The following is a 13,407-nucleotide window of genomic DNA, read 5'->3' as shown; positions in this document are numbered from 1 at the left end:
GGTTTTAACAGTTCAGAGCTTTTGCTCTGGAACAGTTTTGTTTCTGACAGAATTTTTAAGTGGAAAGTTCATAAACGGGGATTTTTATATTTTGGCTTCCTGAAGAGAGACCTGAGGAAAAGATGACTTTGGGGAAGAGAGTGTTTAAGTCTAAATGTGACCTCCAGTTATTTCACATTTTTTGTCTTTTAAAGTGTCTTGAAAAATGTTCTTCTTGGGTGTTCTTTCTAAGGCCTAAACATTCCAGGGTGGTTGGATATTTGAGTAGGTTAGAGAAAAAGAACACATTTAGGAATATCTTTTAGGCAGTTGAATGAAATTATAAAGTAGTTAACTGAGACCCCAAACTGTGGTGAGTTAAAATACTAATTTAAAAAATTTATTAAGGTGAATCCATTAAAAAAATTGGAGCGATGTCTGTATAACAGAAGGTGGCAGGTTTGATTCTTGGTTTTGGCACATTACCCAGGTTGTGGGTTTGAACCCTAGTTGGGGCGTGTGCAGGAGTCAACCAGTCCATGTCTCTCTGTCTTCCTGTCTTCTGTCCTCTCTCTAAAATCAATTTAAAAAAAAAAAAAAAAAAAAAAAATATATATATATATATATATATATGAATACATTCTCACTGAGGAAGATAGTACATGTCTTATATATGTAATAAAATGGGAAAGTCTCCCTAAATTGCCTCCCTTGCACAGATCCTTTTAACCCTTAGCAGAAAGAAGGTGAGTCCTGTGGTGTGAATCCTTGTAGTCAATTTTGTGTACATGTACATGCAGTGGATATATTAAGTGAACATTTGGGCACATAAGTAGCATATGCTGAATTTATGGTATTGAATCATTTTAATTTTTCAGTATCAAGTAAGTTGTGTATTCTAGAAATAAGTATGTATATAGCTTAAGGAAAAAATAAGTGAAGCAAATATGTTGGGTGAAAATTCTGGAAGTAGGTATTTAGAACTTAATGATAATAAGTCACCTTTGCTGAAAGGATTGTTGATCTAGATTCTGGCTAAATTTAGTCTTAAAAATACTCATGAAAAATACAGATGAATTTTCATAAAGTGAACATACTTGTGTATTCAATAAATAGATTACTTTTTAAAAAAATCCTCACTGGAAGATATGTTTATTGATTTAGAGAGAGAGAGAGAAAGAGAGAGAAACATGGGTGTGAGAGAGAAGTATCCATCAATTGTGTCCTGTACGAACCGCGACTAGGAGTCGAACCTGAAACCTAGGCATGTGCCCTGACTGGGAATCAAAACCACAACCTTTTTGGTGTATGGGACAACACTCCAACGAACAGAGCGACTGGGCCAGGTCAACAAATAGAACAGTCTTAGCACACCAGAAAACCTTTTGTTCCCTCTCAGTCACTAAAGTTAACTACTATCCTGACATCTCATACATTTAATTCAGGCAGCTCTTTTGTATCTGATTTTATTAGGTTGGTTTGTGATGAGTAATTGAGATTGAGTATAACTCTCTATGGTAAAACAAAACAGAACAAAACTTTTAGAGATTTAAATTATGTAGTGAACTAGGACTTTTTTTTTTTTTAAAGGAATTTAGAGCTGAAACCTAGAGGGACTCCAAGTAGGATCCAGAAGCTCATATAATACATTATTTTGAAGCTCCTTTTCTATTGATTCCTGTTTCATCTCCCATCCACCAAACTATTGTCAATTCTCTATAGAATTTGTGTGGTATATATTCAAATCTCTACTTTCTTTATAATATAGGTTAATATTTTGATATGGTATTGCTGATAATTCTTAGGTAGTATTTTACTTAGATAATCTTCTAGTTCATTGTATCTAAGTTGATTTAAAACAATTGTGATAGTTTCATATTGTGTGTGTGTGGTTTTGTGGTTTTTTTTACAAAAAATGGGCACAGTGATATTATACTATGTGGATATTTTTGCTTCATTATGTTTGTTTTTTAATATAAAGAAAATCTTAACCCTAGCCAGGTAGCTCATTTGTGTTAGAGCATCATCCTGATACGCCAAGGTTGTAGGTTCAGTCCCTGGTCAGGGCACATATAAGAATCAACCAATGAATGTGTAAATAAATAAAACAACAAATCATGATGTTTCTCTTTCTCCCTTCCTCTCTAAAATCAACAAAAAACATTTAAAAAAGAAAAATTTTTTTTTTTAGATATATCTTTATTGATTTCAGAGAGAGGAAAGGAGAGGGGGAGAGAGATAGAAACATCAATGATGAGAGAGTCATTGATCAGCTAGCCCGCAACCCGGGCATGTGCCCTGACTGGGAATCGAACCCTGATCGCCTGGATCCCAGGTCGATGCTCTACCACTGAGCCACACCCGGCCGGGCAAGAAAATTTATATTTATATTTAATAGAATAATATATTGAAGAAATATATATACATATACATGTGAAGCTAGTTTATTAGTTACTAATATTAATTAAAAATAAATAAAAGGATTTAGAAGGAACATCGGAAAGTTTGATATCTACCAGATTTCCATGTGAAGAAGGCTCACATGAGGAGGGCCGCTTGTTCTTTCCAGAGTAATGATACTAGGTTAATAGGCAGAGTATGTCAGATTTGATTGCTATTTCCTTTGCATCACCAACAGTTGAATAAGTGCCTGTTACATGTCAAGAACTATGCCTGGGGGCTGGGAATATAGAGATGATTAAGAACAGGCTAGTGCGGATGACAAAGATATAAATAATTTTTATTGTATAAAAATAAGTTCTAGCCCGGCTGGGCATGGCTCAGCAGTTGAGCATCGACCTTGGATCCAGGCGATCAGGGTTCGATTCCCTGTCAGGGCACATGCCTGGGTTGCGGGCTAGCTGATCAATGACTCTCTCATCATTGATGTTTCTATCTTTCTCTCCCTCTCCTTTCCTCTCTCTGAAATCAATAAAGATATATTAAAAAGAAAAATAAAATAAAAATAAGTTCTATAGAAGAAGAATATATAAAATGTAATGGGGCTTACAGATGGGGAAGAACCTACCTTCTACCTCTGATATATTTTTAAGCACAAATTATTATTTTGTCATATTTCCTGATCCTTATGTTCAATATAAATACTTGACTCCATCCCAAATAACCTTATTTTCAGTTTTTATCTGCATCTCAAATTAGACTGGTCTCAGATTGCTTCATGTGTATTTTATTTTCCACTTTCAGTGAGTGATGTGTGGTTCATAAAGCACTTTAACATACATGAGCTTATTTGGATCTTACAAGGATCCTATAGAGATATCAGGAGAAGGTTTATTATCTTAGAGATGAGGGAATGACAATGCAGAGAAGTTAAGAGACTTGGTCAATATCGCTGGCTAATAAATGTCTCAAGCAGATCCCATTTCCTCTGACTCCTGATAAAGAACTCTACAGCATACCACCTGTGATACCTAGCAAGGTACTTAGTGGGTGTTCAAAAACTTAATTAATATTACTATTCATACTATAATTCTTCTAATAGAATAAATGCTAAAGGTCAGTGGATAGGTTGTAGGATATTCTGATGAGTACTGTGATGTGGGAAAATGTGTCAAGTGAGTAATTTTTGTAACTTGTTTTTCAGAATTGCTTAGACATATCTGTCTCTTGTGATATTCCGTAGCCCTTTGTTGGTATTATGTTTGTTTGTTTTTTAATATATCTTTATTGATTTCAGAGAGAGGAAAGGGGAGAGAGAGAGAGAGAAATATCAATGATGACAGTCATTGATCAGCCTCCTGTACGTCCCTGACTGGGGATTGAGCCCACAACCCAGGCATGTGCCCTGACCGGGAATCGAACCCCGATCTCCTGGATCCTAGGTTGATCTCCTGGATCCTAGGTTGATGCTCAACCGCTGATCCATGCCCAGCTGGGCTGTTGGTATTATGTTTAAGTCCTTTTTTACATAAACCTTATTTTGTAGGTGTCTGGGTAACTTGACTTTCCAGAATCATCCTCTGAATTTTAATCTCTCTAAGAGGAGCAATTTTCTTACAATACTGTCAAATGATCCTCAATAAATATTTGTTGAATGAGTAAAGGAATATGTCTTCTAGTGCTTTTTAAAGTAAGCATGGTTATATGTTTTACCTTTTATTCTATATCTATGCCTATATAATCCTAAACCACAAAAATGAAATAATGATTTTTTATTTTTTAAGGTGAAATTTTAGTTAAATCTCATTTGTTTTAAAGAATATCTCCAATGCATGTGAAAACCTTAACAGTTTAACTAGAGATATCTATGCTTTATGTGTGGCCTATCCTGAACCCCTTGGAGAAAGACTTTATACAGAAACTAAGATTTTTTTGGAAAATCACGTACGGCATTTGCACAAGGTAAGGAATGATACATAGACGATATAAATATGTTTGTGGCAGCATAGTTATTTGCGTAGTTCATTGTTTTGCAGTGCAGAAGTAAGAGCAAATTAAGGTTTATTTGTTTTGTTTCCTAAATAGCATATTTCTAATTATATATATTTAAGATCTATTAGTCAAGCACTGTGCTGTTAGGTTCTCCCGGGAAATTAGTATAGTTGCTTAAGATCATGTTAGTAGTAAGTGGAAGAGTAGAGTGTATCCACCTCTAAAATGTGCTTCTGTGTTCTCTGGGTAGAACCAAGTTTTCTCTTACTGTTGCTTCCCGCCTCTTGGTAAAGCTGCCTTTATTATTATCTGTCAACTTTTTAGCTGCCTCCTTATTTCCTATATAAAGTCTTATAAAAACCTAAAATTAAAAAGGGAAATTTAAAAGCATGATAGAAACTGTTTCTGACCAGTTTCTTTGGTTAGTATGCCATATGTATGAGGGTAACATCATAGACTTGATCTGTGCATAAACAGTGAATTTGCAGTATTTGATTATAGACAGCATTTCTAACTTACCCACTGATCTTATCAGGAGCTGAATGAGATCATTTATTGTCTGGGCTAGAAACTTGACTCTTAACTTGTAGTGGCTGTGTGACCATGGGCAACTCACATAACCTACTTTAAGTTTCTTCATCTATAAAATGGAGATAAAATAACAGTCTAATGTCTAACTCTGCACAAAGCTTAGAACAGATAGTTTTTAAAGTGGTAATAACTCATAAGTAGAGCTCAGTTGATCATGTGATAGTTGCCTTTAAAACATTCAGAGGAAATGCTCTACTTTCTGTTGTATATGGCAGATACAGTGTTCTAATATGTACATATTAGAACATGTACATTTACCAGTTCATGAAAGTGATATTGATAACAAGTGCTTTAAATCAGTCTTAAAATGTTTACTATGTTAAGTTCATTTTAAAATTGAAGTTTTGCTATGGCGAGCATAACTGATAATTGTTTAAGGCATTTATAAATTTTGCAGTTTTATATTTTAGCATAGGTTGTGTGATTTTTTTTTAACTTTGAAGTAATTTTAGATTTATGGAAAAGTTGCAAAAATAGTACAGAATTTGTTCTCGTATACTTTTTATTCAACTTCTTAGTGATAACATCATGTGTAATAGTGGAATGGTATTAAAACTAAGAAATTAACATTGGTATAGTGTGTAATTAAAAATGGTATTTTGAAGTAGTTTTATGAAAGTTTATAATACTTTTATTAATTATACACTATATGTTCTCAGATCCAGTGACAAAAAAAAGAAATTGGCTAACGTGTAGATGACAAAGTAAATTGTTAATATAGCCAACAAAATCAGTTTCACCTGTGAGAAGAAAATTTGATTTGATTAGGGGAGGGAACTTTTTAAATTAATAAAGTATTACAATACCTTTATAGGTAATTTAGGACATACAGATAAGCAAAAAAGAAATTAAACATCACCATAACATACCTCCAGAATTAATCACTGTTAATATTTTTGGTATGTCTTTATTAAAATATGTGTCTTTTGGTATATATTAATATATATGTAATTTGATTTAATAATTCCTGTAATGCATATTTTTGCTTTGTGTAGACTTTCATTTTTATTAGAAAATGAAGTCATGTTATACACCTTATAATCTGCTTTTGTTTTTAATAATATTTCAAGTCCCTTTTTCTTTGTCATTATATAGACTTTTGTGCTCCTGGCAATGATGGTAAAATTTTTCATGGTGTGGAGATACTATAATTTGTCTAAGTATTTCCGTGTTGCTGGCCATATGGATTATTTCCAATTTATATAATTTGTTATTACCAACAATATTTCTGTGAACATCATTGTGGTTAAATAATTTTTGTGTAACCAAGGTTTTTGTAGGATAAATTCCTAGACCTTGAAATACTAAGTCATAAGTCATGAACATTTTTTAGTGTTTTTAATAGTAACAAATTGTTCTTGGATTTATATTCTGTCAAACCAGCAATAGCACTTTCAAGGGTACCCTATTTGCCAGTATTATTAATAGTTGCTATTTTTAATTTATTTACCAATATGATAAGCAAAAGTGGGATTTATAGGGTATGTCTATTGTTATGAGCCTTAATTGTTAAAATTCCAAGTTTAAAATAATTTCATTAGATAATTAATTAGGTAAAAGTTGAAGTCATGGTTTCTTAAGGTCATATGGACAGTTAATCCCCTGAATATCAGTCCAATGTATTTTTATTGTTAGATTAGATTTTCTTTAAAAGTAACTTAAAAAATTAGACCTCAGGTTTCAGTTTGATTTTCATTCTTCAAAAAATGTTTTTATAAAATAAATTTAAAAATACTTTGGGAATTTGGCAAAGATGTCAATTTTCATAAACAGTCTTATTCACAAAAGTGAATAATTTGAAATAGTGATATATCAGGCTGATTTACTAATATACTTAGCAGGTTGATCAAATGTGATGGATTTGAGGAAACACATAGAAACATGGCAATAGAATTATGTTCTGTATGAACTGATCTAAATATATTTTAGCCCAAAGAAAACATCAAATCATTACATTTTGTCCTTTTATCTTAGAGAATGAAACACTTTACTCTCCGGTATGCATGCTTCAGTTTCATACCTGAGACTCACATTTTTTCCTAGTTGTTTCATTGTTACTAAAGGTAGTTAAATTAGAATGGAATTTATAAATGTAATTTATAATGCTTAAATTATGTCAGTTATTTTAGAATATTAACTTTGGATAAATTTTATACCTTACAAATGAAAAGGACTAGTGCTTCCAAGTGAAAATATTTTTCTTCTTTATATAGAGAGTTCTGGAGTCTGAAGAGCAAGTACTTGTTATGTATCATAGGTATTGGGAGGAATATAGCAAGGGCGCAGACTATATGGACTGCTTGTATAGGTAAGTACTCTTTTAAACTCTGACAATCTAAACAGTATTGTTGGCATTCATAATTGAAGGGTTTTTAAAAATATTTTTATTTTTATTTTTTTAACTTTATTATTGACACTATTACAGATGTCTCCATTTCCCGCCCCTTTTTTCCACTTCCACCCAGCTCCCACCCCCACTTCCCTGTGGCCATCACCACTGTTGTCTGTGTCTTTGGGTTATGCACATATGTTTTTTGGCTAATCCCTTCACCTTTCATCCAGTACCCTCCTCCCCCACCCCCTCTGACAGCTGTCAGTCTGTTCTATGTAACTGTCCCTCTGTTTCTACTCTGTCAGTTTATTTTATTGATTAGGTTCCAGGTATTAGTGAGATCATATGGTATTTGTCTTTCTCTGACTAGCTTATTTCATTTAGCATAATACTCTCCAGGTCCATCCATGCTGTCGAAAAAGGTAAGATTTCCTTTTTTATGACCACGTAGTATTCCTTTGTGTAAATGTTACACAACATTTTATTTATTTATTAATTATTTATTTATTTTATTGATCTTAGAGGAAGGGAGGCAGGGAGGGGGAGACACACACACACACACGCACCCCACATGCACACCCCGATTGGGAATCAAAGCTGCAACTCGGGTATGTGCCCTGACCAGAAATTGAACTCACCACTTTTTGGTGTACAGGACAATGCTCCAACCAGCTGAGCTACACCGGTGAGGGTATACCACAGCTTTTTTATTTACTCACCTACTGATGTGCACTTGGGCTGTTTTCAGATCTTAGTTATTGTAAACAACACTGCTATGAACATAGAAGTGTATATATTCTTTTGAATTGGTGTTTCGGAATTCTTTTATTATTATTATTTTTTTTAATCCTCACCCGAAGATGTTTTTCTTCCATTGCTTTTCAGAGAGAGTGGAAGGGAGAGTGAGAGAGAGAAACATTGATGTGAGAGAGACACATCGATTGGTTGCCTCCTGCATGTGCCCCAACTGGGGCCACGGATGGAACCTGCAACCGAGGTACATGCCCTTGGTTGGAATCGAACCTGGGACCGTTCAGTACAAGATGCTCTAACCACTGAGCCAAACCAGCTAGGGCCAGGATTCTTAGGATACATTCCTAGAAGTGGGATCACTGGATAAAAAGACAGTTCCATTTTTTATTTTTATTTTTTGAGGAAACTCCGTACTGTTTTCCACAATGGCTGCACCAGTCTGAATTCCTACCAACAATGCACTAGCTAGGGTTCCCTTTTCTCCACATCCTCACCAGCACTTGTTTGTTGATTTATTGATGGTAGCCATTCTTGTAGATGTGCGATGATACCTCATTGTTTTAATTTGCATCTTTCTGATGGTTAGTGATGTTGAGCATTTTTTCTTATGTCTATTAGTCATCTGTATGTTCTCTTTGGAGAGGTGTCTACTCAGGTCCCTGTATTTTTCTCAGTTTCTTTCTTCAGTGTCCTGTAGTTTTCAATGTACAGGTCTTTTACCTCCTTGGTTAAATTTATTCATAGATATCGTATTTTTTTTTGTTGCAGTAGTAAATGGGATTGCTTTCTTAGTTTCACTCTCTGATAGTTCATTATTGGTGTTATATAAAATATCACCGATTTCTGAATATTAATTTTGTATCCTGCTACTTTGCTGAATTCATTTATTAGATCTTACAGCTTTTTGGTGGAGTCTTTAGGGTTTTCTATATACAATATCGTGTTGTCTGTGAATAATGGCAATTTTACTTCCTTCTTTTCAATGTAGATGCCTTTTATCTCGTCTTCTTGTCTGATTGCTGTGGCTAGGACTTCCAGTAGTATGTTGAATAAGAGGGGTGGAAGTGGACATCCCTGTCTTGTTCCTAATCTTAAGGGAAACACTTTTACTTTTTGCCTGCTGAGTATGATCTTGGCTGTGGATTTGTCATATATTCTGTATGATATTGAGATATGTTCTCTCTGTACCCAGTTGCTGAGAATTTTTATTATAAATGAGTGCTGGATTTTATCAAATGCTTTTTCTGCATCTATTGATATGATCATGTGGTTTTTATGCTTCATTTTGTTTGTGTGGTATATCACATTTATTGATTTCCAGATATTGTACCAACCTTGCATCCCTGGAATAAATCCCATTTGATCATGGTGTATGATCTTTTTAATGTATTGCTGGGTCCACTTTGCTAATACTTTGTTGAGCATTTTGGCGTCTATGTTGATCAGGGATATTGGCCTATAATTTTTTGTTGTGTCTTTATCTAGTTTTGGAATTACTATAATGCTGGCCTTGTAAACTGAGCTTGGAAGTTTTCCGTCCTGTTGAATATTTTGGAAGAGTTTGAGAAGGACAGGTATTAGTTCTTTTAACATTTGGTAAAATTCACCTGTGAAGTGCCCAGCTGGCGTGGCTCAGGAGTTGAGCATCGACCTAGGAGTCAGGAGATTGCGGTTTGATTCCTGGGGTTGTGGGCACATGCTGAGGTTGTGGGCTCAATCCCCAGTAGGGGGTATGCAGGCGGCAGCCTGTCAATGACCCTCTCATCATTGATGTTTCTATCTCTCTCCCTCTCCCTTCCTCTCTCTGACATCAATAAAGACATATTTAAAAATAATAATAAAAGGAGGCTTATTTAAAAAAAAATTCACCTGTGCAGCCATTCAGTCCAGGACTTTTATTTGTTTGGAGTTTTTTTAATTACTGTTTCAGTTTCACTAGTTGTAATCTGTCTATTTGGATTCTCTGATTATTCCTGATTCAGTTTTGGAAGATTTTATGTTTCTATAAATTTATCCATTTTTTCCAGATTGTTCCAGCATGTTCATATATAGCTGTTAAATAATCCTTTGTATTTCTTCGGTGTCAGTTGCTCCTTCTCCCCTTTCATTTCTGATTTTATTTCTTTGGCTCCTCTCTTTTTGTTGTCGATGAGTTTGGTTAAAGGTTTGTCAATATTATTTATCTTTTCAAAGAACCAGCTCTTGGTTTAATGGATCTTTTGTTTTGTTTTTAGACTCTATTTTGTTTATTTCTGCTCTGGTCTATTAATTCTTTCCTTCTGCTCTCTTTGGACTTTGTTTCCTGTTGTTTTCCAGTACCTTTAAGTGTAAAGTTAGATTGCCTACTTGACATTTTTCTTGTTTCTTGAGATAGGCTTGTAATGCTGTTAATTTCCCTTAGGACTGCTTTCATTGTGTCCCATAGATTTTAGACTGTTGTGTTCTCATTTTTATTTGTTTTGAGGTAACTTTTTATTTCTTCTTTGATCTTATTGTTAACTCATTCATTTTTTAGTAACGTGTTATTTAGCCTCCATGTGTTTGAATGTTTTTCAGGTTTTTTCTATAGTTGATTTCTAGTTTTATACAATTCTGGTCAGAGAAGATGCTTGATATGATTTCAGTCTTTTTAAATTTGTTGAGACTTGTTTTGTGTCCTAACATGTGATGTGTCCTAGAAAATATTCCATGTGCACTTGAAAACAATATATATTTTGCTAGTTTGGTGTGAAATACTCTGAAGGTATCAATTAAACCCATCTGTTCTAGTGTGTCATTTAAGTCCACCATTTCCTTGTTGATTTTCTCTCTGGAAGATCTGTCCATTGATGTCAGTGTGTTGTTAAAGTCCCCTATTATGACTATTACTGTCAATTTCTCCATTTATATCCTTCAGTATTTGCTTTATGTATTAGGTGCTCTTATATTGGGTGCATAAATGTTTACCAGTCTTATATCTTGTTGGATTGCTCTCTTTATCATTATGTATAATATCCTTTGTCTCTTACTGTAGGCTTTGTTTTAAAGTCCATTTTGTCAGATAAAAGTATTACTACCCCAGCTTTTTTAAAAATTTGCATGAAATATCTTTTTCTATTTTTTATTTTCGTCTGTGTGTATCTTTCGTTTTGAGACGGGTCTCTTGTAGACAGTATATATGTGGGTCTTGCTTTGTTATCTAGTCAACTACCCTGTGTCTTTTGATTGGAGCATTTAAGCTGTTTACATTTAAAGTGATTATTAATACGTATGTATTTATTGCCATTTTGTTTTTTTAACTATTTTTTTTTGTAGCCTTCTCCTTCTCTCCTCCTTCTTTCTTCTTTCTTCTTTCCTCCTCTTCTTCTAAAAGCAGGCCCCTTAATATTTCTTGTAGTATTGGTTTGGAGGTAATGAAGTCCTTTAGTTTTTCTTCAGAGAAAGCTCTTTATTTCTGCAAAGCTTTTTATTTTTCCTTCAATTTTATTTTATTTTAATTGAAAATTTTAAAAGTTTATTGAAAAAGAAAATTATAAGAATTGGCATATTTTAACAGGATTTTTATTTATTTATTTTATTATTACTATTTTAAAATAATTTATCTTTATTGTTGAAGTATTACAAATGTCCCCACTTTTCCCCATTGATCCCCTCAACCCTGCACCCCCCCCCAAGGTCTTCACCACAATATTGTCTGTGACCATGGGTTATGCATATATGCATATAAGATACTAGGTAATTCTCTCCTCACCCACCCACCCCTGTCTTCTCTCTGAGATTTGCCAGTCTGTTCCATGCCTTGTCTTTCTCTAACTGCCTTACTTTGCTTCGCATAATACTCTTCAATTCCCACCATGCTCTCTCAAAGGGTACGAGATCCTTTTTTATAGCTGCATGGTATTCCATGGTATAAATGATCGAGAAGATGCTTGATACGATTTCAGTCTTGTTGCACTTGTAGAGACTTGTTTTGTGTACTAACGGTCTGTCTTTGAGAATGTCCCATGTGCACTTGAGGAAAATGACATATTCTACAGCTTTGGGGTGAACTGTCCTGTAAATGTCAATTAATACCATCTGATCTAATGTGTCATTTAGAGTCACTGTTTCCTTGTTGATTTTTTATCTGTAATATCTATCTGGTGGTGTCAGTGGGGTGTTAAAGTCCACTAATATTACTGTATTGCTGGCTGTATCTCCTTTAAAGTCCTCCAGAAGTTTTGTGTGTGTTTTTTTCCAGCCTGTGTGTCTTTTGTTCTGAGACGGGACTCTTTTAGACAGCATATATTTGGGTCATGTTTTCCTATTCATTCAGCTACCCAATGTTTTGATTGGAGCATTTAATCTATTTATGTTTAAGGTTATTGATAGGCACTTATTCCTTGCAATTTTGTTTCTTTATGCCTATGTTTCTCATTCTCTCTATTTCAACTTCTTATTACAGCAGTCCCTTTAACATTTCTTGCAATGATGGTTTGGTGGTGATAAACTTTTTTAGCTTTGTTTTTATATCTAGGAAGCTCTTTATTTCACCATCTATTTTGAATGATAGCCTTGCTGGATAGAGTAGTCTTGGTTTCAGATTCTTGTTTTGCATTACCTTGAATACTTCATGCCATTCCCTTCTGGCCTATAGAGTTCCTGATGAGAAATCAGCTGACAGCCTTATAGTAGTTCCAATGTAGGCAACAGCTTGCTTTTCTCTTGCAGCCTTTAAGATTCTGTCTCTGTCTTGGATTTTTGGCATTTAAATCATGATTTGTCTGGGTGTGAGCCTCTTTGGGTTCTTCTTGCTTGGGACTCTGTGTGCCTCCTGAACTTGTGTGACTTTTTCCTTGACCAGGTTAGGGAAGTTTTCTGCCAATATATCTTCAAACAGGTTGTTTAACCCTCAATTACTTTCTGCCTCTTCTGGCAGTCCTGTGATGTGAAAGTTGTTACGTTTCATGATGTTTCAGTTTCCTTAAACTGCCCTCCTGTTTTTTCATTGTTTTTTTCTTTTTGGATCTCTGATTGATTTTTGCTATCCTGCCTTCTAATTTGCTGATCTGATCCTCAGCTTCCCCTAATCTGCTGTTCATTCCTTCCAGTGTGTTTTTAATTTTTACCATGTCATTCTTAATTTCTTTCATAGTTTCTATATCTTTTTTCATGCTGTTGAGCATTTTTATGATCAATATTCTGCACTGTATAACTGATAGATTGCTATTCTCCATTTCATTTAGCTCTTCTTCTGGAGAATTCTTTTGTTCTTTCATTTTGGGCTTGTTTGTTTTTTCTCCCTATTTTTGCTGCCTGTTTGGATTTGTTTCTATGTATGAAGTAGGTCTGCTAGGCCTCCTAGACTTTTGGATGGTCTGTGGTTCAGGCCAGTATTAGAC

At 34.4% G+C, this 13,407-nt stretch overlaps 1 protein-coding gene across 2 annotated transcripts in view; it reads left to right on the top strand.

Annotated features, from left to right (window-relative positions):
* Window positions 1-13,407, top strand: part of CUL2 (cullin 2) — a 115,646-nt gene that overhangs the window by 29,751 nt on the left and 72,488 nt on the right. For both annotated transcript variants that reach the window (XM_016197155.2, XM_016197154.2), the window contains exons 3-4: window positions 4,239-4,341; window positions 7,176-7,270. In XM_016197155.2, the coding sequence (XP_016052641.1) occupies window positions 4,239-4,341; window positions 7,176-7,270 (198 nt within the window). The remainder of the gene's footprint in view (window positions 1-4,238; window positions 4,342-7,175; window positions 7,271-13,407) is intronic.

Source organism: Miniopterus natalensis, chromosome 1 (assembly GCF_054644295.1).
Source record: "Miniopterus natalensis isolate mMinNat1 chromosome 1, mMinNat1.hap1, whole genome shotgun sequence".
Lineage (NCBI taxonomy): Eukaryota > Metazoa > Chordata > Mammalia > Chiroptera > Miniopteridae > Miniopterus > Miniopterus natalensis.
This window is presented reverse-complemented; position numbering and strand designations above follow the sequence as displayed.